At 42.4% G+C, this 27,979-nt stretch overlaps 1 protein-coding gene across 1 annotated transcript in view; it reads right to left on the bottom strand.

Moving 5' to 3' along the window:
* LOC311130972 (zinc finger protein 385C-like) overlaps positions 1-13,192 on the bottom strand; it is a gene marked incomplete at both ends in the record, with an annotated part of 127,317 nt that extends 114,125 nt beyond the window's left edge. The window contains one exon of the mRNA XM_084163815.1: positions 13,144-13,192. Coding sequence (XP_084019941.1) covers positions 13,144-13,192 — 49 coding nt within the window. The remainder of the gene's footprint in view (positions 1-13,143) is intronic.
* Positions 13,193-27,979: the final 14,787 nt, after the last annotated feature.

Here is a 27,979-nt window from a genome sequence, read left to right as displayed (position 1 = left end):
TTTTTGTAGTTCGTTCCAGTCATTTGTTGACTGATTTCCTTATATGAACTGTAACTCAGTAAAATCTTTGACATTTTTGCATGTTGCATTTATATTTTTTTGTTCAGTGTACATAATATTAAATTGTAAATTTTAGGTCCCACAGGCTGTCCCAATGCATAATGCATGAAACTAAATTCTGACCGTGTAAAAGGCACTTAGTTAACCCTACATTTTTGTATTCTATACCCATTTGAAGAGAAACAAGTAATTAATGTGTTTGATAAGATGAAAGACTCGCTCAGGGGACCCTATTTACATTTTAGGGGACCCCACATGGGTCCCGGACCCCAAGTTTGGGAACCACTGTACTACTAACCTCTCTCCCTGCTTGCTTCAATGCTTCCTCTCTCAGTGTATCTCTTTTGCCTCCTTCATTGCAGCCTGACTCACCACTGTCTGTCTCACTACTCTCTATAAAGAAATGGTATTTTGTTATGAGAACTTATAGTGGCCGATCTTTTGATTATAGCTAGCTTAATTTCAGTCAATTGCTCCTGCTGAGGTCAGGCTCTGTTCAACGTTAGCATCTAACTTCCTCCTTGTAGCCAGCTAGTTATAGCTAGCTACCTGTCTTATACAGTCAGGGAAAAAAGTATTTGATCCCCTGCTGATTTTGTATGTTTGCCCACTGACAAAGAAATGATCAGTCTATAATTTTAATGGTAGGTGTATTTGAACAGTGAGAGACAGAATAACAACAAAAAAATCCAGAAAAACACATGTCTAAAATGTTATAAAATTATTTGCATTTTAATGAGGGAAATAAGTATTTGACCCCTCTCAATCAGAAAGATTTCTGGCTCCCAGGTGTCTTTTATACAGGTAACGAGCTGAGATTAGGAGCACACTCTTAAAGGGAGTGCTCCTAATCTCAGTTTGTTACCTGTATAAAAGACACCTGTCCACAGAAGCAATCAATCAATCTGATTCCAAACTCTCCATCATGGCCAAGACCAAAGAGCTCTCCAAGGATGTCAGGGACAAGATTGTAGACCTACACAAGGCTGGAATGGTCTACAAGACCATCGCCAAGCAGCTTGGTGAGAAGGTGACAACAGTTGGTGCGATTATTCGCAAATGGAGGAAACACAAAATAACTGTCAATCTCCCTCGGCCTGGGGCTCCATGCAAGATCTCACCTCGTGGAGTTGCAATGATCATGAGAACGGTGAGGAATCAGCTCAGAACTACACGGGAGGATCTTGTCAATGATCTCAAGGCAGCTGGGACCATAGTCACCAAGAAAACAATTGGTAACACACTACGCCGTGAAGGACTGAAATCCTGCCGCGCCCGCAAGGTCCCCCTGCTCAAGAAAGCACATATACAGGCCCGTCTGAAGTTTGCCAATGAACATCTGAATGATTCAGAGGAGAACTGGGTGAAAGTGTTGTGGTCAGATGAGACCAAAATGGAGCTCTTTGGCATCAACTCAACTCGTCGTGTTTAGAGGAGGAGGAATGCTGCCTATGACCCCAAGAACACCATCCCCACCGTCAAACATGGAGGTGGAAACATTATGCTTTGGGGGTGTTTTTCTGCTAAGGGGACAGGACAACTTCACCGCATCAAAGGGACGATGGACGGGGCCATGTACCGTCAAATCTTGGGTGAGAACCTCCTTCCCACAGCCAGGGCATTGAAAATGGGTCGTGGATGGGTATTCCAGCATGACAATGACCCAAAACACACGGCCAAGGCAACATAGGAGTGGCTCAAGAAGAGGCATATTAAGGTCCTGGAGTGGCCTAGCCAGTCTCCAGACCTTAATCCCATAGAAAATCTGTGGAGGGAGCTGAAGGTTTGAGTTGCCAAACGTCAGCCTCGAAACCTTAATGACTTGGAGAAGATCTGCAAAGAGGAGTGGGACAAAATCCCTCCTGAGATGTGTGCAAACCTGGTGGCCAACAACAAAAAACGTCTGACCTCTGTGATTGCCAACAAGGGTTTTGCCACCAAGTACTAAGTCATGTAAGTCACGTTACAAGCGCCGTGCTCAGCTGGTAGAGCACGGCGCTTGTAACGCCAAGGTAGTGAGTTCGATCCCCGGGACCACCCATACACAAAAAAAAATGTATGCACGCATGACTGTAAGTCGCTTTGGATAAAAGCGTCTGCTAAATGGCATATTATTATTATTATTATTATTATTATGTTTTGCAGAGGGGTCAAATACTTATTTCCCTCATTAAAATGCAAATCAATTTATAACATTTTTGACATTTTTTTGTTGTTATTCTGTCTCTCACTGTTCAAATAAACCTACCATTAAAATTATAGACTGATCATGTCTTTGTCAGTGGGCAAACGTACAAAATCAGCAGGGGATCAAATACTTTTTTCCCTCACTGTAGCCAGAGCCCTTGAGCTACCTAGCTAGCTAGACATCTCACTGAAATATCAGTGACTATTTACCAATTGTACACTCATTCTCCGAGAGTCAGAGGGGGTTTGTTTGGGGGATGTCTGTTGACATGGCAGGGGTCGAGGGATGTTAAAATAATTCCCACTGTCAGTGGCATCTCTCTGCTACTTGCCACTGTAGGTCTGGGCTGAGGTAGCTCGTTTCTCGTTGGACAGAGTGGTGAATTAATGCGCTGCTAACAAGGCAAATCCGGGGAAACAGGCGAACATAACGAGCATACATGAATCATTCATGATTCCACTCATTCGCAGAGGTAGGCGCGATTAGAACTCAGATCAAGAAGCCTTCTGAGCGTTGATCAACACTGGGAACGCAATAATAAGTGGGTAAATGATCATTAATAAAATAAAAAGGTGAGTAAACGCTATTTCACAAATAAAAAGGTGCGTTTACCCTCCACTCCATCCCTGGTTGGGTCTGGCAAAACCCATTCATAAACATCAATATCCTGCCAGGCAGGGTTGAATCTACATTTGCCTGGCGTTTTAGATATCGATGTGATGTTTGGCGGCGCCTAATCAGTCAGTTCTGTACCTGCCTGGCTGAGTGGCAGTGTTGGTGAAATGAGCGAGCTCGCTTGGCAACCAGAATGCGAAACACGTGAGGAAATAAAACTCGGTAGTCTGCCTGGAAATTAATTCGCAAGACCAATACATTTTTATAATATTTTTCATATTAACATATTTGCTGATTTTCTGTTCTCCTCCCATTTTAATTCAAGTACTTTTCAAGTACCAACTTGAGAAAATGTCAGATTTTCAAGGTATTCCAGAACTTGAATTTCAGAGTGCCAAATTCAAGTACTTTGAGCACCTCAAGCACCTTGTGCAAACCCTACACTATCATTCTGAGGACTAATATGTCTAGTTTATGGGAAAGTTTCTTATTTTAAATACAATTTACATTTTCTCCAGATTTTCTTTCATTTTCACCCCAAATTCTCATTACCAAAAAATGCATCCAGATTAAATTCTTGGGTCATTTTATATTTTTTTTGTTGTTGAAAAACCTAACTTATTTGAATAAAACACAAAATATGTTGCTGTAGCTTGTCCTTAAATCATAACAATTGTATACTACTTGAAGTTTACATGAATCTATCATAATTATTATGTACAAACACAGTGTCTGTGGACATGTGTCTCATTACAGTAACAGTTTTTCAAGTTCCTGTAAAAACTCCAATCAGTTTTTAAATAAAGTTTTATTCACCCATGATGCATCATCTAGAGGAGTAGTCCTTAGATGAGCACAAGTTCATTTCATTTATTTGCTTATATGCCTTCAGAATTAGGTTTTTATTCTCAAACACCCCCTTTACCCCAATGTATAATAATTGTATAATTTAATTTGAAGGTGTTATGTTTAACTCAGGCCTTTTCATTAGGGGAGCAATGTAAAAAATATTTGTTTGTAGATTTTTGAAAATGTTGGTAAAATAATTATGAAATAGATACAGATCCCATTGTACAAAACAAATTAATTAGTGATTAGATCATCTCTAACCAATCAGAGTAACAAATATTGATAATGTCATCATGTAGGCCGGCTCTGGCCGAACCCATCGGCTTCTGGGACCAATCAGTATGGTCAGAATGTGTTCGCATTCTACAGGAGTCAGGGAGGAAAGCAAATCCAGACTCATCGTGGAGAAGAAACACTAGTGGGCGTGGCGTTTAGCCAGAGCGAATTGGATGGGTAGTCAGGCTAGCAGTCCTCCTGAGGGTAGGTGAAAGTCACACCCCTCTTTACTACCCTATTTGAGACATGACCTCATAGTGTGTGTTTAAAATAGGTGTTTCTAGATGACTCAAATACAGAGGCTCTCTGTACTACAATGAGGGAAAAAAGTATTTGATCCCCTGCTGATTTTGTACATTTGCCCACTGACAAAGAAATGATCAGTCTATAATTTTAATGGTAGGTTTTGAACAATGAGAGACAGAAAAAAAAAAAAAAGGAGTGGTCCTAATCTCAGCTTGTTACCTGTATAAAAGACACCTGGGAGCCAGAAGCAATCAATCAATCAGATTCCAAACTCTCCACCATGGCCAAGACCAAAGAGCTCTCCAAGGATGTCAGGGACAAGATTGTAGACCTACACAAGGCTGGAATGGGCTACAAGACCATCGCCCAGCAGCTTGGTGAGAAGGTGACAACAGTTGGTGCGATTATTCGCAAATGGAAGACACACAAAATAACTGTCAATCTCCCTCGGCCTGGGGCTCCATGCAAGATCTCACCTCGTGGAGTTGCAATGATCATGAGAACGGTAAGGAATCAGCCCTGAACTACACGGGAGGATCTTGTCAATGATCTCAAGGCAGCTGGGACCATAGTCACCATAGTCACCCCACATTTTGTGGTATCCAATTGGTAGTTACAGTCTTGTCCCATCGCTGCAACTCCTGTACAGACATGGGAGAGGCGAAGGTCGAGAGTCGTGCGTCCTCCGAAACACAACACAGTGCCCGCTTAACCTGGAAGCCAGCAGCACCAATGTGTTGGAGGAAACACCGTACACCTGGCGACCGAGTCAGCGTGCACTGTGCCTGGCCCACCACAGGAGTCGCTAGTGCCAAACCCTCCCCTACCCTGGGCCAATTGTGCGCCACCCCATGGGTCTCCCGGTCGCGACAGAGCCTGGACTCAAACCAGGATCTCTAGTGGCACAGCTAGCACTGTGATTCAGTGCCTCTGACCACTGCGCTACTCGGGAGGCCCCCCTTCCATTCATTTTTAAACTGGTACCGGGTTACCTTCAGACAAGTTTTGGGGGCATCAACAACCGACATGTACGTGTTCGCAAGAGACTCACCTTTTCATAATAGTTTTGTAGGCCAAACCGTTTGGATGCTACAGAGAAGACCACTTCTGACAAACACAGCCGTAGCTCTGCCACCTTTCACTGCAGATGCGGAAGGCCGATAATGGTGGATGCGGTGGATTAAAATGCAGGCCATGCAAAAAAACAGATATCTCTAGCTTAGACTGATTTTTATGGGGATTTATTATACTAATTACATGACAGAAGTGTATTCCATCAGATCTTAGTTATTCACTTCAGAAATTAGACTGCACGGAGCTATTATGTAGTACAAAAAAACGTTTTGTGCCTTAGTGTACACTACATGACCAAAATTATGTGGACACCTGCTCGTCAAACATCTCATTCCAAAATCATGAGTATTAATATGGAGTTGGTCCCCCCTTTACTGCTATAACAGCCTCCACTCTTCTGGGAAGGATTTCCACTAGATGTTGGAACATTGCAGTGGGGACTTGCTTCCATTCAGCCACAAGAGCATTAGTGAGGTCGGGCATTGATGTTGGGCGATTAGGCCTGGCTCGCAGTCGGCATTTCAATTCATCCCAAAGGTGTTCGATGGGGTTGAAGTCAGGGCTCTGTGCAGGCCAGTGAAGTTCTTCCACACCGATCTTGACAAACCATTTCTGTATGGACCTCGCTTTGTGCATGGGGGCATTGTCATGCTGAAACAGGAAAGGGCCTTCCCCAAACTGTTGCCACAAAGTTGGAAGCACAGAATCGTCTAGAAAGTCATTGCATGCTGTAGCGTTAAGATTTCCCTTCACTGGAACTAAGGGGCCTAGCCCGAACCATGAAGAACAGCCCCAGGCCATTATTCCTCCTCCACCAAACTTTACAGTTGGCACTATGCATTCGGGCAGGTAGCATTCTCCTGGCATCCGCCAAACCCAGATTCGTCGGACTGCCAGATGGTGAAGCGTGATTCATCACTCCAGAGAACACGTTTCCACTGCTCCAAGGTCCAATGGTGGCGAGCTTTACAACACTCCAGCCGAGTTTGGAACTCAGTAGTGAGTGTTGCAACTGAGGACCGACGCGCTACGCACTTCAGCACTCGGCGGTCCCGTTCTGTGAGCTTGTCTGGCCTACCACTTCGCGGCTGAGCCGTTGTTGCTCCTAGACGTTTCCACTTCACAATAACAGCACTTACAGTTGACCAGGGCAGCTCTAGCAGGGCAGAAATTTGACGAACTGATTTGTTGGAAAGGTGCCATCCTATGACGGTGCCACGTTGAAAGTCACTGAGCTCTTCAGTAAGGCCATTCTAATGCCAATGTTCGTCTATGGAGATTGCATGGCTGTGTGCTCGATTTTATACACCTGTCAGCAACGAGTGTGGCTGAAATAGCCAAATCCACTAATTTGAAGGGGTGTCCACATCGTTTATAATGTATGTGTGTAGGCTATACAGTATTGTTGTGAATGTCGTGTTAATAGGCACAATATCAATCATCATATTATCCAATCTGCCAATAAAGGTCTCTCTGACCTTTAAATGGAAAGATAGCAAATCAACTTCGGATGAAAGCGTCTTCAAACATTGTTATCGGGGTTAGTGTTCTTTTTGTGTGAAATAACTTGGTCAATACTTAGCAATAACTGGTATTAAAATAAAACATCTTGACAGACTGCACATAAACTAAAACATTTAATATGGCCTAACACAGAGATGGTGTTTTCTTGAGGGCAAGTCTAGTTATTCCACCTGTGTTTCACTAGCAAGACAATCACTCTGACCTTTTAAAGGAAACTCGTTTACAGAGATGTTCAGTATATCAGAGAGGTGAATAAGAGAGATAAAGGAACACTTTTTAATCAACTAGCCAACATGTAGACCAATGAACTATAGTTTCTCTGCAGAGTAGGCTAATTCACAGCCCAGCATTGGCCAACTTGTTGTGTCATTTCACCCATCTATTGATCTTTCCCTGCCAATTGTCACATCTCAACAGAGCCTTAAATAAGTGTTTTTCTTTCTTAAGCTTGAGATATTACAGTTTGTTGGAGATTTACAGAGAGCTGTGGGGTTGGGTTGGGGGGATGCTTTGTCCAGCTCTCTTTACACCAGAGCAGCCATGGAAAGGTCATGGTTATCAATTTAAAGGAAGAATTACATGGGGACTGGGACAGATTGGCTGTCTTCTTTTGACTTTTAATCACCGCCAAATACACTTATTTCACTCAACCCCTCTCTCTCTCTGATGGGTGATCAGAAAGTGCCGGTCAAAAGAGAGACTGCGTATGAGGGAAAGTTGTAGAAAAGCAATCTTTCGTGAGAGCCTTCCAAAACAAGCTGGCGAGAGTCAGTCATGAAAGTAAGACAAAAACACTACCGTTGTTAGGCTAAATCTTCAGGCTTATGTCATCAGTTTAGTCACACGACTACCATCCTGATTGAAATGATTCACTGGCGCACAATTTAGAGCTGTTGACCAGAAGGACCATACCATACCTCCCAGTATTAGGCTAGTGACTGTTTAAACATTTCCCCCACTACTTGATAGCTAATGGTACATGAGAAAAATGTTATAGCATGAGATTTTATGCGAAAGTGCACAAGTGCACAACAGTCTTTTTGGGCTTTTATCCGCTGGACTACCAGTTCCCACTAAGCTAAAGATCGGCAGTGTAACTGTCTGACATGAGATCCGTCTGAAGGGGCACACACCATGGGGCACCAGTCGTGGTGAGTAGCCCTGACAAATGTAGGATTTAGGCCCTGCCACAGGACAGGTGGTGCCACCATCTGTGCCCAAGTCCGTCCCCCTCCCCTTTTCAGCCCTCATCATCAGGGAGCACGGTGAACCTACGCATTTCGTAGACTCAATGACTTAATGAGTAAAATACTATGTTAGAAAGTTAAACAATGAGGCATTCTAAGATTTTTTTTAAATGTATAAATACGTCTAGGTTTTAAAGAGCTTCCTTGGCATCGCCATAAGTCAGAATGGTCAGATTTGATACCAAAAAAGCAAAACCTAGCCTATCTTCTGGTTAAAAATACGAGAGAAACATGGAGAATGTACAATGTCTTATAGACATTTTAAAGGACCTTTTTGTTTGGATTGTGGAGCTTGTTCCTGGGCTGAGTCCATCATCAGTGCTGCCATGAGTCAAATGATAGTGAAGACTCCAGCTCGAGCTGCTCCACACCAATCCCGTTCCACATGATTATTCTCAATTTCACAGCTGATGGTTTTTCCACTGAGACGAACGACAGCTATGAAATGCCAAGGCATTGAGCTCCATCCAGCCTGAGAGAACACGCTTCTGAGACAGCAGGAGGAGCCAAGCTGTAGAATGAAGGATATGCAGGGTCATGGAGGAGAGCAGAACGAGCGCTGGGCCTATCTCTCTCCTTTCATGCATAGAAAGACACAGGAGAGAGCTGACCCAGCTGCCTTCACATCTAAAGCCCAGTAGAGACCCACACGTAGTACGCTGGGGTAATGGAGGTGTGAACACCACTTTCAATCTGGCAACCGAATGGCAGGTGAAAATTATGGTGTCACCCAAGTGGTGGGTTGGTGGCAGAGGAAGGACCTGATGAGAGACGCCTTGGTGAGAATGATAGCCTGGTTCTGCTGCTGGAAACTCTTCCACAATCAACAAAAAATTGTGGAAGAGTTTGATCCGATTTAGATTTAAAAGCCCTGCTGGGGTATGGAGGGTGTATCAGACCAAGGTCATTTGTAGGGGACAGGGAAGATGATGATAATGAAGATTATGTTTTGTCTTATTAGATAAATGGAGAGCCGCACTTGGCTTGAGTGGCAGTTTTGTGTGCCATGACAACACTCACGGTAATGAGAGGAGAAGAGTGGTAATGAGAGACAAGTTTGACCAATGGCAACAAAGAACAGGAGTGACACATTTTACAAACAGCAAATCAAATCAAATCAATTGTATTTGTCACATGCGCTGAATACAACAGGTGTAGACCTTACCGTGAAATGCTTACTTACAAGGCCTTAACCAACAATGCATTTTTAAGAAAATAGAGTTAAGAAAATATTTACTAGATAAACTAAAGTAAAAATTTATAAAAAAATTACACAATAGAATAACAATAACGAGGCTATATACAGGGGGTACCGGTACCGAGTCAGTGTGCGGGGGTACAGGTTAGTCAAAGTAATTTGTACATGTAGGTAGGGGTAAAGTGACTATGCATAGATAATAAACAGCGGGGGGGGGTCAATGCAAATAGTCCGGGTGGCCACTTGAAACTCTCGACCCGCTCCACTACAGCCCCGTCGATGTGAATGGGGGCGTGTTCGGCCCTCCTTTTCTTGTAGTCCACGATCAGCTCCTTTGTCTTGCTCACATTGAGGGAGAGGTTGTTGTCCTGGCACCACACTGCCAGGTCTCTGACCTCCTCCCTATAGGCTGTCTCATCGTTGTCGGTGATCAGGCCTACCACTGTTGTTTCGTCAGCAAACTTAATGATGGTGTTGGAGTTGTGCTTGGCCACGCAGTCGTGGGTGAACAGGGAGTACAGGAGGTGACTAAGCACACACCCCTGAGGGGCCCCCGTGTTGAGGTTCAGCGTGGCAGATGTGTTGTTGCAATGACCAGCCTTTCAAAGCACTTCATGGCTACTGAGTGAGTGCTACTGGGCGGTAGTCATTTAGGCAGGTTACCTTCGCTTTCTTGGGCATGGGGACAATGGTGGTCTGCTTGAAACATGTAGGTATTACAGACTCGGGCAGGGAGAGGTTGAAAATCTCAGTGAAGACACTTGCCAGTTGGTCCACGCATTCTCTGAGTACACGTCCTGGTAATCCGTCTGGCCCCGCGGCCTTGTAAATGTTGACCTGTTTAAAGGTCTTGCTCACATCGGCTACGGAGAGCGTGGTCACACAGTTGTCCGGAACAGCTGGTGCTCTCATGCATGCTTCAGTGTTGCTTGCCTCGAAGCTAACATAAAAGGCATTTAGCCCGTCTGGTAGGCTTGCGTCAATGGGCAGCTGGCGGCTGGGTTTCCCTTTGTAGTCCATAATAGTTTGCAAGCCCTGCCACATCCAACGAGCCTCTGAGCAGGTGTAGTAGGATTCAATCTTAGTCCTGTATTGACGCTTTGCCTGTTTGATGGTTCGTCTGAGGGCATAGCGGGATTTCTTATAAGCGCCCGGATTAGTGTCCCGCTCCTGAAAAATGGTTTGCATCTCCTAAGATGTCTATGTAGATAAAATACTGGAATGTGACTGCTAGTGACGGCATTCAATGACACTAAAGGGCCAGTACCCGCAATTAGACTTTCCTGCAACAACTCCTTAGTCAGAAGGGTGTAAAATAAGTGAGGGCAAGTGAATGGATGGGAGGTGAGATTATGCCTAGCCGTAATCTTACCGTCTGACTTTTGAATTCCACAGTCAACCCTATCCGTTACTTTCCTTGCTCTTAAGAAGTGGATAAGAAATAAAAGGTTCTAATAAATAAACCACAGATAGAAAGAGGAAACCAGGTAGTCCCTGTTTCAGTTTCAGGGATTATCTATAAGAATCTTTAAATAAGATGTCTTTATTCACTATGTCACTGTTGTATATCTTTCGAATCATTCTTCCGTTAGCCTATATTGCATTTACTTTAAACATGTATAGGTAGACTACACACTTGCACTGAAGCAAATACTAAGTACAGTAAGGCATGGAAATAAAGGAAGGGGGAGGGGATTTCCCCGATGCGCTAGACCACAACATGCTGGTACAGATGTTTGCCATTTTTTCTCTGGCTTGGCCTGCTGTTGCCAAAGTTAAGGAAAGAGCTATTGCTCCACAATTTCTGTAAAACAATGACGAGCATGAACTTCTCAGCCCATTGCATCAGTCACTTTTCAGTTCACTCCTAAGCCTCATGTCATATCACTAATCAAAAGGTAAAACACTCAACTCTGCATCTCAACGCTGATTCATTGAACCCTGTTACAGCTACAGTGGCTTGTTGGGTTGTCTCAAACCTTTCTCTCTGAAGTCTTAATTTTTTTCCATTATCTGGGGTATCAGGGAGAGGGGGAATCTAATGGAGTTTGTAATGGCCCTAGCTCAGCTCTCCTCTCTGTAAAGGAAAAGCAAGAGGAATGGCCTGATTGGCCTCATGTGAGCTTTTTGTCAAATGGAAGCCCAATGAAATATTCAGCAGTGTTTCTGTAGTACTGTCGACTATGTGTGTCTTCTCCACTAGCAGCCTCTGTGAAAACCTCCCGAGTGATGCAGTGGTCTAAGGCACTGCATCGCAGTGCTAGCTGTGCCACTAGAGATCCTGGTTCGTATCCAGGCTCTGTCGTAGCCGGCCGCGACCGGGAGACCCATGGGGTGGCGCGCAATTGGCCCAGCGTTGTCCAGGGTAGGGGAGGGAATGGCAGGCAGGGATGTAGTTCAGTTGGTAGAGCATGGCGTTTGCAACGCCAGGGTTGTGGGTTCGATTCCCACGGGGGGCCAGTATGAGAAAAAAATCATGAGAAAAAAATGTATGCACTCACTAACTGTAAGTCGCTCTGGATAAGAGCGTCTGCTAAATTACTAAAATGTAAATGTAAAACAACTCAAAAGGTTATGTGAGGTGGTCTGTTGGCACCTCATATGGATTTATATGCAAATCCTTGAAATTGTGCAGGGGCCAAACCAGGTATCACAGCTGTTATGTAACAATGTGTAATCCTACTGTATTCACACCTATAACTAGTGGAGTAACACTCAACTCCATTCTCTTATATCGAGGCAGAGTTGAGTTTTGGTAACTGGTCGCGGGACATTGAGTCGCCATTCGATTCTTGTAAAAAATATCAATTCTGAAAACGCTTACCTGTACCTATGTTTTTTCTGTACAACTGCGGTCCTTCCGCAACAAACATAGGTACAGGGAAGCATTTTCAGAATTGACATTTTTACAAGAATCGACTGATGGTGACTTGTGGCTCAGTTGGTAGAGCACGGTGCTTGCTGGTTCAATTCGGCGCTTGTTGGTTCAATTCCCACAGGGAGCCAGTATGGAAAAAAGTACGAAAATGTATCCACTCACTACTGTAAGTCGCTCTGGATAAGGGCATCTGCTAAATGACTAAAATGTAAATGCAATGTTGTTGCTAGCAATGTTGTTGTGCAGTTTGGTTTGATTAATATGAGGAATTTTAAATGATTTATACATGTACTTTTACTTTTGATACTTAAGTATATTTTAGCAAATACATTTACTTTTTAAATTAAGTATATTTAAAACCAAATACTTTTAGACTTTTACTCAAGTAGTATTCTACTGTGTGACTTTCACTTGAGTCATTTTCTACTACGGTATCTTTACTTTTACTCAAGTATGACAGGTACTTTGTCCACCACTGAACCTGCCCGTGTAACTACCATGTTAAAACACAGGCATTATAGACACATTGGCTACACTACGCTCTTTTGTATTATTTGTGTTATCACCAAAATAATGCGATTTACTTCATAAAAACGATGCCTTATGTAATTAAATAACATTAATAATCTTGTAGAAATTAAGTACAATTATTGGGTCAACAATGGCAGTGCTTCCACGTTGCACCAGACTTGAAGTTGACAGAATTAATAACGCACCAACCACGACTCACTATTGTATCCGTTCTGGATATACAGTTTACAGTTAACTTTTTTTCCAGAGAGAAGGGTAAACTAGTCTTACACGATATCATAACCCTCATGCATGTAAAAGTCGATTTAGATTCATATAGGCGGCTAATCTGCCACAGGTAGGCTTGTCTACTCCTCGATATACTTACAGACGCGCATTATCTTCCTGCACAAAAACAATAGGCTATACGTCAGTAAAATTATTTCATTTCTTAGTATTTAATATAATGTTCGCCTACCTGCTCTGGACTGTTTCAAAATAGTTCCGTGTTCGTTTGTACCGAACATTGCTCTGCGGGTTTCGGATTGAAGTGCGCGGCTGTGTCTCACGAGTGCGCCAAGATAAAAACGCTGTAAGGGCGCGCGCTGCGGCACAGGTCAGCCTGGTCTCATAGACTAGACGTAACAAGGTTGCACCTGTGCACACCCGATACAATTCCATCTATAAGGCGGGGGAAATATGAATTTTGCTCAGAGCCCATGTAGGTCACACATGGCATGTGTATGTTGTTGATCATTTTACAATTTCTATTAGCCTACTCTGTTAGCCTACTCTTAAAATTAGTAACATTTATTTGTGGATAGCTTATATAGGACAGGCGCTCTATATTTATTTGGAGACTCATTATTTCCACGATATCTAAAATAGCAATGTTTAGATTTCAATACTCAACTTCAAAACACATTATGACATTAAATAAACAGTCTCCATCGCAGTTCAGTCAAAGGAAAAACTCTGTTTATCTGTGGTCATTTTCATCCCACACAAAAGTAAGGGGGCCAATTGAAGGAAACATTAGTTGTTAAATAATTACAGGCATAGCTAACAGTTCAGTGTCTGTCAATGTTTACTTCTATTATTAACCCCCACACCAACAACTGTCACTTTGTGAAGATATATGTGCTGGCGGGTCAAGGGAAAATGTTGACCATGTTGTATCACTCCGACACTCCTCTGCCTTGTAGGCCTATCGCCCCTCCACCCCCACCCTCATTCAAATTGTTGGGCCACGGTCAAAAGCGGATGCCTGTGGGTGACTTTGCCAGAGATATATGCTTGTGTGAGCTCTGCCCAGTGTGCAGTGGCGTGTATGTGTGAGACAGCTGTCAGCTGGACAGTGATGGATGTGCTGTGGAAACATACTTGGAGTTTTAGCTATGTCCTTCCCTGGAAGTCCTTTGGCACCATGCTTGATCAACGACAAGGTTCCCTAAAAATAAAAGCTGAGTGTAGGGCCCACAAACACACACACACACACACACACACACAGGGGCGTCATGCACCCCAAAAATGTGAGGAGGCACAGAGTACGAGAGGATGTCTGAGGGGTGGTCTGCAGGGGGGCTAGGCCCATCCGTCCGAAAGTTGGAGAATTTTGCATTTTTGAAACACCTGAAAGAGCTTTTTGCTGCAATCTAGAGCCATAATCATTATGCTTAATTCTATGTAAAAAATATGTTTATTTTTCTGCATATCTAAGCATACCTCTTGAGATGTCTGTATCCTCCTGACTGGTGGTTTATTTTTTTGAAATGTAAGTCTTATTCAGTACATGTAGTAATTACTTGCTTTTCTAAAGTCTACCAACCTTGCCAGCAGGCATACGAGCTAAGATAGACAAGCTAGCTACTCTAACTTGATTGATAGCCTGAAATGGCTTCTTGGTAGCTAGGTATGGGGTTGGGAGATTGGGAACCTAGCTAAAGCCAACTTCATAAGATTGCTAGGTAGCTAGTAGTATTACAGAGAAACAACAACACATTTTTTTAATATTTATTTTAATATATATATTTATAAATTTTTTGAACAGGACAAATCTGAGGGGCACGTGCCCCCTATGGGCATGATGCCTTTGCACACACACACACACACACACACACACACACACACACACACACACACACACACACACACACACACACACACACACACACACACACACACACACACACACACACACACACACACACACACACACACACACACACACACACACACACACACACACACACACACACACACACACACACACACACACACACACACACACACACACACACACACACACACACACAGACAGACAGACATAGTGAGGGGTGTAAGATAACACTGCTCATCAGAAGCTACCACACAAGAGAACAACTCTATTCAATCTGTATCGCTGAAGGCCCCATAACCCAATTTAAAAAATCCTAAAATGACACTTTCGCTATCACCTTGGTGCTAAAAATATCTATTGAATTGTTTTAAGTAATTGTCTTCAAGGCCGATTTTGTTCCATCACTCACAGCCGAAGATAATAAAATGTTATATTCATCCAATGTCTCTCATGTTTCTGGAAGACGTGATGACGTCGTCGCTGCTCCCGCTGCTTCCAGTGTGCACTGTGCTAGTGCACAGCCATTATCGGCTCTGTAAAGCAGAAGGCAACCACCACGAAACGGCGTATGCAAACATGAGTAGATTACGTTGAAAAAAATGGTCAGCCATCTTGGACACTGTCTCCAGTTCATATTTAGAACATTGCCTTTACATTTCAATTACGCTGTACCTCTGAACTTCCACAACGCGGATTGAATTGAGCCCCAATTAAGCAACAAGGAATCAATGGAGGGAATTATTAAAAGTGTAAAACGAACTGTTATGGACACTTAAGCACAAGCACATTAATGCACACACCCACATTTATAAAATATACACTGAGTGTACAAAACATTAGGAACACCTTCCTAATATTGAGTTGCACCCCCCTTTGCCCTCAGAACAGCCTCAAATCCTTCTTTAACCTCTCTCCTCCCCTTCATCTACACTGATTGAAGTGGATTTAATAAGTGACATCAATAAGGGATCCTAGCTTTCACCTGGATTCACCTGGTCAGTACATGTCATGGAAAGAGCAGGTGTTTTGTACAGTCAGTGTAAATATATTATATATACACTACCAGTCCAAATTTTGGACACACCTACTCATTCAAGGATTTTTCTTTATTTTTACTATTTTCTACATTGTAGAATAATAGTGAAGACATCAAAACTATGAAATAACACATATAACACATAATAACTCATGTTGTAACCAAAAAAGTGTTAAACAAATCAAAATATATTTTATATTTGAGACTATTCAAATAGCCACCCTTTGCCTTGATGACAGCTTTGCACACTCTTGGCACAACGTCCTCTAACTGTCAACTGCGTTTATTTTCAGCAAACTTAACATGTGTAAATATTTATATGAACATAACAAGATTCAACAACTGAGACATAAACTGAACAAGTTCCACAGACATGTGACTAACAGAAATGGAATAATGTGTCCCTGAACAAAGGGGTGGTCAAAATCAAAAGTAACAGAAAATCAAAAGTAACAGGCAGTATCTGGTGTGGCCACCAGCTGCATTAAGTACTGCAGTGCATCTCCTCCTCATGGACTGCACCAGATTTGCCAGTTCTTGTTGTGAGATGTTACCCCACTCTTCCACCAAGGCACTTGCAGGTTCCCAGACATTTCTGGGGAGAATGGCCCTAGCCCTCACCCTCCGATCCAACAGGTCCCAGAATTGCTCAATGGGATTGAGATCCGGGCTCTTCGCTGGCCATGGCAGAACACTGACATTCCTGTCTTGCAGGAAATCATGCACAGAACGAGCAGTATGGCTGGTGGCATTGTCATGCTGGAGGGTCATGTCAGGATGAGCCTGTAGGAAGGGTACCACATGAGGGAGAAGGATGTCTTCCCTGTAACGCACAGCGTTGAGATTGCCTGCAATGACAACAAGCTCAGTTCGATGATGCTGTGACACACCGCCCCAGACCATGACAGACACTCCACCTCCAAATCGATCCCGCTCCAGAGTACAGGCCTCGGTGTAACGTTCATTCCTTCGACGATAAACACAAATCCGACCATCACCCATGGTGAGACAAAAACGCGACTCGTCAGTGAAGAGCACTTTTTGCCAGTCCTGTCTGGTCCAGCGTTGGTGGGTTTGTGCCCATAGGCGACGTTGTTGCCGGTGATGTCTGGTGAGGACCTGCCTTACAACAGGCCTGCAAGCCCTCAGTCCAGCCTCTCTCAACCAATTGAGGACAATTTGAGCACTGATGGAGGGATTGTGCGTTCCTGGTGTAACTCGGGCAGTTCTTGTTGCCATCCTGTACCTGTCCCACAGGTGTGATGTTCGGATGTACCAATCCTGTGCAGGTGTTGTTACACGTGGTCCGCCACTGCGAGGACGATCAGCTGTCCGTCCTGTCTCCCTGTAGCGCTGTCTTAGGCGTCTCACAGTACGGACATTGCAATTTATTGGCCACATCTGCAGTCCTCATGCCTCCTTGCAGCATGCCTAAGGCACGTTCACGCAGATGAGCAGGGACCCTGAGCATCTTTCTTTTGGTGTTTTTCAGAGTCAGTAGAAAGGCCTCTTTACTGTCCTAAATTTTTATAACTGTGACCTAAATTGCCTACCGTCTGTAAGCTGTTAGTGTCTTAACGACCGTTCCACAGGTACATGTTCATTAATTGTTTATGGTTCATTGAACAAGCATGGGAAACAGTGTTTAAACCCTTTACAATGAAGATCTGTGAAGTTATTTGGATTTTTACAAATTATCTTTGAAAGACATGGTCCTGAAAAAGGGATGTTTCTTTTTTTGCTGAGTTATATATATATATATATATATATATATATATATATATATATATATATATATATATATACACACACACACACTGAACAAAAATATAAACGTAACATGTAAAGTGTTGGTCCCATGTTTCATAAAATCAAATCAAATTTCACATGTGCCGAATACAACAGGTGTAGACCATACCGTGAAATGCTTACTTACAAGCCCTTAACTAACAATGCAGTTCAAGAAATAGAGTTAAGAAAATATTTACTAAATAAACAATAAAATAAAAAGTAACACAATATAATAACAATAATGATGCTATATACAAGGGGTACCGGTTCCGAGTCAATGTGCGGGGGTACAGGTTAGTCGAGGTCAATTGTACATGTAGGTAGGGGTAAAGTGACTACACATAGATAATAGACAGCGGGTAGCAGCAGCGTAAAAACAAAAGGGGAGGGTGGGGGGGTCAATGTAAATAGTCTGGGTGACCATTTGCTTAATTGTTCAGCAGTCTTACAGCTTGGGGGCAGAAGCTGTTAAGAAGCCTTTTGGACCTAGACTTGGTGCTCCGGTACCGCTTGCTGTGCGGTAGCAGAGACAACAGTCTATGACTTGCGTGATTGGAGTCTTTGACAATTTGCACAAAAAGCTTATTTATCTCAAATTTTGTGTACAAATGTGTTTACGTTTCTGTTAGTGAGCATTTCTCCTTTGCCAAGATAATCCACCCACCTGACAGGTGTGGCATATCAAAAAGCTGATTAAACAACATGATCATTACACAGGTTCACCTTGTGCTGGGGACAATAAAAGGCCACTCTAAAATGTGCAGTTTTGTCATAAAATACAATGCCACAGATATCTCAAGTTTTGAGGGAGAGTGCAATTGGCATGCTGACTGCAGGAATGTCCACCAGAGCTGTTGCCAGAGAATTTAATGGACATTTCTCTACCATAAGCCGCGTCCAACATCATTTTAGGGAATTTGGCAGTACATCCAATTGGCATAACAACCGCAGACCACGTGTATGGCGTTGTGTGGGTGAGTGGTTTGCTGATGTCAACATTGTGAACAGAGTGACGGTGGGGTTATGGTATGGGCAGGAAGAAGCTACGGACAACGAACACAATTGCATTTTATCTATGGAAATTTGAGTGCACAGATACCATGACGAGATCCTGAGGCCCATTGTCGTACCATTCATCTGCCGACATCATCTCATGTTTCAGCATGATAATGCACGGCCCCATGTCACAAGGATCTGTACACAATTCCTGGAAGCTGAAAATGTCCCAGTTCTTCCATGGCATGCATACGCACCAGACATGTCACCCATTGAGCATGTTTGGGATGCTCTGGATCGACGTGTACGACAGCTGTTCCAGTTCCTGCCAATATCCAGCAACTTCGCACAGACATTGAAGAGGAGTTGGACAACATTCCACAGAACACAATCAACAGCCTGATCAACTCTATGCGAAGGAGATGTGTCGCGGTGCATGAGGCAAATGGTGGTCACACCAGATACTGACTGGTTTTCTGATCCATGCCCCTACCTTTTTTTTAAGGTATCTGTGACCAACAAATGCATATATGTATTCCCAGTCATGTGAAATCCATTGATTAGGGCTTAATAAATTGATTTCAATTGACTGATTTCCTTTTACTAACTCAGTAAAATCTTTGAAATTGTTGCATGTTGCGTTTATATTTTTGTTCAGTACACAGTACCAGTCAAAAGTTTGGACACGCCTACTCATTCAAGGGTTTTTCTTAATGTTTTACTATTTTCTACATTGTAGAATGATAGTGAAGACATCAAAACTATGAACACAAAAAGGTGTTGAACAAATCAAAATATATTTTCTATTTGAGATTCTTCAAATAGCCACCCTTTGCCTTGATGACAGCTTTGCACATTCTTAGCATTCTCTCAACCAGCTTCACCTGGAATGCTTTTCCAACAGTCTTGAAGGAGTTCCCACATATGCTGAGCACTTGTTGGCTGCTTTTCCTTCACTCTGCCGTCCGACTCATCCCAAACCATCTCAATTGGGTTGAGGTCAGGGGATTGTGGAGAGCAGGTCATCTGATGCAGCACTCCATCACTCTCCTTCTTGGTAAAATAGCCCTTACACAGCCTGGAGGTGTGTTTTTGGTAATTGTTCTGTTGAAAAACAAATGATAGTCCAACTAAGCGCAAACCAGATGGGATGGTGTATTGCTGCAGAATGCTGTGGTAGCCATGCTGGTTAAGTGTGCCTTGAATTCTAAATGAATCACAGACAGTGTCACCAGCAAAGCACCCCCACACCATAACACCTCCTCCTCCATGCTTCACTGTGGGAACCACACATGCGGAGATCATCCATTCACCTACTCTGCGTCTTACAAAGACACAGTGGTTGGAACCAAAAATCTCAAATTTGGACCAAAGGACAGATTTCCACCGGTCTAATATCCATTGCTCATGTTTCTTGGCATTTATTTGGGCTGAAATCTGAGGCGCAGTTAACTCTAATGAACTTATCCTCTGCAGCAGAGGTAACTCTGGGTCTTCCTTTGCTGTGGCGGTCATCTTGAGAGGCGGTCCATAGCGCTTGATGGTTTTTGCGACTGCACTTGAAGAAATGTTCAAAGTTCTTGACATTTTCCAGATTGAGTGACTTTCATGTCTTAAAGTAATGATGGACTGTCATTTCTCTTTGCTTATTTGAGCTGTTCTTAACATAATATGGACTTGGTCTTTTACCAAATAGGGCTATCTTCTGTATACCCCCCTACCTTGTCACAACACAAGTGATTGGCTCAAACGCATTAAGAAGGAAAAAAATTCCACAAATTAACTTTTAAGAAGGCAGACCTGTTAATTGAAATGCATTCCAGGTGACTACCTCATGAAGCTGATTGAGAGAATGCCAAGAGTGTGCAAAGCTGTCATCAAGGCAAAGTGTGGCTACTTTGAAGAATCTCAAATATAAAATATATTTTGATTTGTTTAACACTTTTTTGGTTACTACATGATTCCATATGTGTTATTTCATAGTTTTGATGTCTTCACTATTATTCTACAATGTAGAAAATAGTAAAAATAAAGAAAAACCCCTGAATGAGTAGGTGTGTCCAAACTTTTGACTGGTACTGCATATGTATGTATGTATATATATATATATATATATATATATATATATAAGTGTGTGTGTGTGTGTATAAAGTACACTCGTACTCAGGGAAACAGACTTCTCCGTCATATTTCGCCAACGGCTTATCTTGATCACAACCTGGCTGCACCCCCACACATCCCAATTTACCTGGTTGCCACAGTAACAGCCTTTGCGGTGTGCACTGTGCATGCTGATCCCATCCATCGCTGCCTTCAAAGTTCACCTAGAAATTCAACACTGAGGGACATGTTTGCCATGTTTGAAATGTAATAACACTGGGCCTTAAATACATATATTTGTTCTTATTAAAAATTACAACTTATAAAGGCTTTATATAGCATACATAAAGGCTTCATAAGCACTACATAACTGCTTAACAAATCATCTATAAGCATATGTCATGCGCTATAAATGGTGTATAAAGGGTGACATAACCATTCCCACTGTAGGGTGAACTGCCAAATGTTACATTCTGCACTATTTATGTTTATATACCATTTATAGAGTATGACATACACTTATAGATGATTTGTGAAGCATTTATGTAGTGCTTATAGAGCCTTTATGTATGCTATATAAAGCCTTTTTTAAGTTGTACTTAGTTTTAAGTGGGGCCAGAAAATGTATACACAAACACATTCAAGATTAAACAAATTATTCCTACACCTGACCTCAGAAATTGTTTATTTACCTGCTCAAACTACGAAAACTAGTGAATGCAGAAATAATTGTGAAAAGAAATTGGTTATTGGGCCTGCGACCAATTTACACACGTATTGGTGCTGCTCATGGTTGATAAATGAGGTCCGCTGTGTACAATTGAATGCTTGAAGCACTAGGTTGTCTGTTTTCAGACTTGGTGGATAAGGACTGTGCACTGTCAGATACCCATAGGGGAGGTGCATGCATGGTATTCTTACCAACGTTCTGCTGTCAAAATGAGCCAGCAGCAAATGTCCTCAATAGGAAGACCTTCCACTATGTATGTTTTGAAGTAGTTCCTGCAAGTTGTTCTGTGTGGGGATATGGAGATAAGAGGCACATTGGTGACCAGGAGAGTATGAGTACCTGCATACAGTAAAGATTAAGTTTATAAATGGAAATAGCATTAATTGGATCAAATTTGTGATATGTTGAAAGCTTTAAAATCCCTCCAGTAGGCTTACTGATGATTTATTTGATGCACCCTAATCAGAAAAATTGTCAGACAATTTACAAGACATGTTCCACCCTTTCTCATTTAAAATCTTGAGAGTCAGTATTTGTTGTACCTTGTTGTTAAACACACGTTAATAATATAATAATATGCCATTTAGCAGACGCTTTTATCCAAAGCGACTTACAGTCATGCGTGCATTTTTTTGGTGTATGGGTGGTCCCGGGGATCGAACCCACTACCTTGGCGTTACAAGCGCTGTGCTCTACCAGCTGAGCTACAGAGGTACACCACTTTACACACCTTATAGTAATCCCTATACTTTCCCCCCAAAGTGGTCGTCTACCTGTCTGTGCTGCTGACCCTGTCTGCGGCCCAAATGGCACCCTATTCCATACATAGTGCACAACTTTTGACCAGCGCCCTATGGGTCCTGGCTGAAAGTAGTGAACTATATAGGGAATAGAGTTCCATTTGGGACGCACCCCTGTCTCTGCTTAATTGTGGTGCTAAACCATCGCTCTACGCTTATGTGAAACAATGCACAAATGATACACACTGTGACAACTGATGGTATATTTCCCCATAAATAATATGCTAACAGATTAGCCATCCACACATATCAATCACAAGTATAAACACTTACAAGCCTTGACTAAGGAATACTTAAATGTATCATAAATTAAAGTAAATGTGTTATTCATGTTGGATAACAAAACAACAGTAGAAGAGTAGTCTTCTATAAATGGGATATTTAATTTGATTACTGGGTACACACCTTCATTAGTCCACAATGTCAATGCCATTTACAGTCCCCTTACAGTACCAACTAGGTGTGTATGAAAACTGTGTGAAAAACCATGCATTTCTTAAATTAATCCACCTCCAATCTGAGCTGCTCCAGGTGGTTCTATTAAATGCCAGTGTTCATCGAATCCCACTGCATTAGGGCCTACTGCATTAACCTTGGGACACTTTACCTAAAAAAAAGCTCAGTAGAATAACCAGGGGAACAAAATGGAATTGCTTCCTTACTGTGAATCGCCAGGTCACCTGCAAGACATTTAGTTGCGTCCCAAATGGCACCTATTCCCTATATAGTGCAATATTTTAGACTTGAGCCCTATGGGCCCTGGTCAAAAGTAGCTCACTATATAGGGAATAAGGTATCATCTGGGAGCTAGTCACTAAATAATAGCTTTTTTACAAAGGGCAAATCATTATTAATAATACATTATGCAGGGTGCTCTTGCTCTCGCACACATTCACACAAACTCTCTCACTCACTCACACACACACAGTTTTATGCTTGCTTCAACACATTTTACTTTGTGAGGATGCTGAGAGACATAACTGTACACATTCACTCTGTGCATGTGAGGATGCTGAGTCAGAGAGACAAGTGTGTGATTACAGACAGATGAAGGGTGGTGGTGGAGCACTGAAGAGAGAGTTCAGTGGTACAAATCATCCAGGGGTGACAGATAGCCACCCTTTTTACAACCTGTCTGCAACACTCTGACATCCCAGATTATAGGTTGAGAATCCTGACAATTTATAGTTTGGTGACATAGTATTTTATTATTGCTGTATTTTTATATATTTTTATTTCTCATTCATTGAGCGAGTCTCGTTTGTTGTGTGAGTTCAACTGTGCCATTTTACTCGAGGGAAAAAGTGCAAAACAAAAGCCAAATGTAATAAGTTATTGACAGTATTTGAAAGTATATCTAGGCTTACTGGTGCCATCTACTGGTCAAATAGGTTACATTTATAGACATGATAACAATTAGGCTTAATGTTCAGGTAGGCTATGATTTGAGATACATTCATTATCTTGGGTGTTTCATGTCAATTTGTTTATGACGTCACTATGCGGGGCAATAATATCGTCATAGAACGCAAGATACAAGAGCAGAGTCATATAGCGGGAACCCCATTCTGATAATATCTAGCCTACGTGCAACAATTTCAGAGCAATTATTGACAAATTCAGTGACTGACGGATATATGATCATACAGTATATGTTTTTTTAGCTCCAGGTCTCTCCCGGACTCGCTGCTTCTGTGAATACCCACATGGGCAACTGGAGCCCCAGGGAGGCGAGAACCGTTGGGCCCGCACTGCCTGCACTGGTCCCACAAAAGCAGCAAAAGATCCCTTCCAAGTGGACCATGGCCAAGGAAGAGACCATGCTGGAGGAGGGCCTGGGTTGCTTTCAGAGAGACCTGGCCCAAGAAAGCAGAACGGGCAGAGGTACAACAGGCTGGAGCAGGAGTGGAAGCAAACCAGAACCTCTGACACTGAATTGCGCATAGCGACATAGATGGAGAGGATGGAAACCATGGAGTTGGAGATGAAGATGGAGAAGAAATATGGGGACAATGAGGAGAAAGAAAAGGTGAAGGAGGAAGAGGAGAGCAGAGGTGGTGGCTGGAGATGGCGAGACACATCTGTGGCACGGTGATGCAGGTCGACCAGGGCAGAGATACGGAAATCAGGGAGAAGAACATAAGAGAGGTCCATCAGGACAAGTGTGACATGGAGGGATGGAGGTATCTGATCGAGACGACAAACCTGGCCCAGAAGATGTACAGCAGAGAGCTGCTGAAGACCTTCACAGAGCACCTGGAGAACATGGAGAAGAGGACAGTGGAGGAGAGGAAACAGAGGTACGTTATTTCACTTTTATTTTGCAAGGGCTACCAAGTCACCTGAATATGATGGGGGAATCTGACCAGGTAACAACAAACGTTCCCACAACTTTAGAGAACGTTCCCTTAAGAGTATCATTAGGTCATTACCTAACGTTTCCATAGGAATGTTCCAGTGATGTCCCAAGAGGCCATTGGTCAAAATACCAATTAGTGGAAAAAATATAATAATTGGTCTGCCTGTGTAAACGCAGCCATAGTGTGTAAAATATGCAAGTTGAAAACATGGTAGGCCTATGTTAAAGCATTGTTTGTATGTGTGGATGTGGTTGTCCCTAACTTTGCCAACAGACAAAGATCTGTGAATGGATCAGTGGTTCACCAATCAGGGGCTGGTTGCGCCAGTTGGGTGCAAAGAAAAAAGTTGGTCTTTAAATGCTAGGTCGGGCATAGCTACATCCGACTGGGATCAAAATGTACACCCGTTGCACCAACCAAAAATAAGACTAGTCGTAGCTAGGTCCGGCATAAGCAATGTGCGTTCATGATGCTTCATAATGATGATTGAAAGGCAGCGCCCGTTACCCGTGGCAGTTCTAAACATTGTGATGCATGTAGCTTCGCTCATCACGTCGCATCACCACTATGCATGCACGTTTTCTTAATCACAACTGGATGTTTCAATCGATAATTAATGTGGGAATGAATATCACTAAAATGACGAAAATATTGGAATAAAGTAGGCTATTGCCATTGAAGGCATTTATCATATTGTTGATTACTGAAACTCCCAAAGTCATCCAACCGTTTTAAATACTTTAAAGAAGGGATGGGCAACTGGACGCAGCCCAATTTTATATATATTTTTATTTTGTGGTGGGATACTCAGTCGGGGTCCTAACTTACTGTTGAGAGTTAGAATAATAGAATACACAAGGTGCAGTTTCGAAGTTTGGTTGTGCATTAGCAGTCACTCAATTAGCACGTCAGCAAAACCTTTTGTCGATAGCGGGCAGCGGGGTGGGGCTCATTGGTCATCAATTATCATATTAAAAACGGCAAACATTTGCCTTATTTTGCTCTTCACGTTCTACTACTTTCGTGTAGTAGCCTAGGCTATATCCCGACTAAAAGTCATTGACTTGTCTGATAATCAATCAATGTGATTTTGTTTCACTGTATATTTTGTTATTTGATCTCTGTCTTGGCAAATAAGTGGAGGTGGCAGCTCATCTATTCGTTTGCTAATATCTTATTAGACACATTTAGCATGCTATGTAGCATAAATCAAGTGTATTATTTTGCTATTGACTAGTGCATAGGCAACTTGAAAAGACTTCGGAGGTTATGAAATATGAACGCTAGACTCACATACTTTAGAAAATATAGATTGCTATTATTTTCTGTACATATCACGAAAGAAGATAGTCCAAATTTAACACCCTATGCCTGCTCCCTACTAGGCGTAGAATCTACTCCCAGGCAGTGGTGTAATGTACTTCAGTAAAAATACTGTTGTTTTTTGGGGTATCTGTACTTTATCATTTATATTTATATTTTTGCCAACTTTTACTTTTACTTCACTACATTCCTATAGAAAATAATGTACGTTTTACTCCATACATTTTCCCTGACACCCAAAAGTACTCGTTACATTTTGACAGGAAAATGGTCCAATTCATACACTTATCAAGAGAACATCCCTGGTCATTCCTACTGCCTCTGATCTGGTGGACTCACTAAACACAAATGCTTCGTTTGTAAATTATGTCTGAGTGTTGGAGTGCCCCTGGCTATCCGTAAAAAAAGAAGATTGTGGCATCTGGTTTGCTTAAAATAAGGAATTTCAAATGGTTTATACTTTTACTTTTGATACTTAAGTACATTCTAGCTTTTAAGACTTAAGTATATTTAAAACCAAATACTTTTACTCAAGTGGTATTTTATTGGGTGACTTTCACTTTAGTCATTTTCTATTAAGGTATCATTACTTTTACTCAAGTATGACGATTGAGTACTTTTTCCACCACTGCTCCCAGGTGGCACAACAAGTCCACTTTTTAGGTCCGACGTTTAGCGCATTTTACGTCAGACGTAGAGTTACGACCCACTTACGACCAACTGGTGCAACCGGTCCCAGGACCTTGATGGGCTCGGCAACAGTAACAAGGGGACCGTCAGGCGAAGTCCTACAACGTCTTTAAGGACTTCCATGGAACAAGCTGGGAACTAGACAAACACCTCCAGGAGACCATGAAAGAACGTCCTGTTTTAAACCTCATTGGACAGGAAGGTTCTTGCAACGTCCCAGGAAACATGTCTAGAACATTAATAATATTGAATATTCTGAGAACATCATAACCACGTTCTGGGTAGATTGTGTTTGACATTAAGGGAATGGTCTACTGTAAACATGTATTGCACATTACTGGATCATTCCTATGAAAACGCAACATGTAAAGTGTTGAAATCCATAGATCAGTGCCTAATGAATTTATTTAAATTGACTGATTTCCTTATATGAACTGTAACTCAGCAAAATCTTTGAAATTGTTGCATTTATATACTTTTTAAGTATAATTAGGCTCTTAAAGGAAAGGATATCCACTATATAACTATACTGAACAAAAATATAAATGCAACAATTTCAACATTTGTATTGAGTTACAGCACAAACTGTCAGAAACCGTCTCAGGGAAGCTCATCAGCATGCTCATAGTCATCACCAGGGTCTCAACCTGACTGCAGTTTATTGTTTTAACAGACTTCAGTGGGGAAATGCTCACTGGAGAAGTGTGCTCTTCACTGATGAATCCCGGTTTCAACTGTACCGGGCAGATGGCATCGTGTGGGCGAGCAGTTTGCTGATGTCAACGTTGTGAACAGAGTGCCCCATGGTGGCGGTGGGGTTATGGTATGGGCAGGCATAAGCTACAGACAACGAACACAATTGCATTTTATCAATGGCAATTTTAATGCATAGAGATACAGTGACGAGATCCTGAGGCCCATTGCGAGGCCCATTTTTTTTTTAAAGCCCATTGTCGTGCCATTCATCCGCTGCCATCACCTCATGTTTCAGCATGATAATGCACAGCCCAATGTTGCAAGGATCTGTACACAATTCCTGGAAGCTGAACATTTACCCAGTTCCTCCATGGCCTGCATACTCACCAGACATGTCACCCATTGAGCATGTTTGGGATGCTCTGGATCGACGTGTACGACAGCGTGTTCCAGTTCCTGTCAATATCCACCAACTTTATATTTTTGTTCATTGTAGATAGTATGGGGGAATGTTTAAAGGGATGCATTCTTACTTTTTGCAATAATTTTTTTGTTTGTACAAATGTTGCATTGATGTCAATGGCAGGTCTGTGCGAAAGTTGAAGTCGTCAGGATTCAGCACTAGGCGTTAACACAGTAGAAAAATGATTCAGGGAAGGAAAGCAGGGGTTCG

The sequence above is a fragment of the Coregonus lavaretus genome (assembly GCF_964263955.1).
Source record: "Coregonus lavaretus genome assembly, chromosome: 1".
NCBI classification, from domain to species: Eukaryota; Metazoa; Chordata; class Actinopteri; order Salmoniformes; family Salmonidae; genus Coregonus; species Coregonus lavaretus.
The sequence above is the reverse complement of the archived record's forward strand: the minus strand, read 5'-3'. Positions and strand labels throughout refer to the sequence as shown.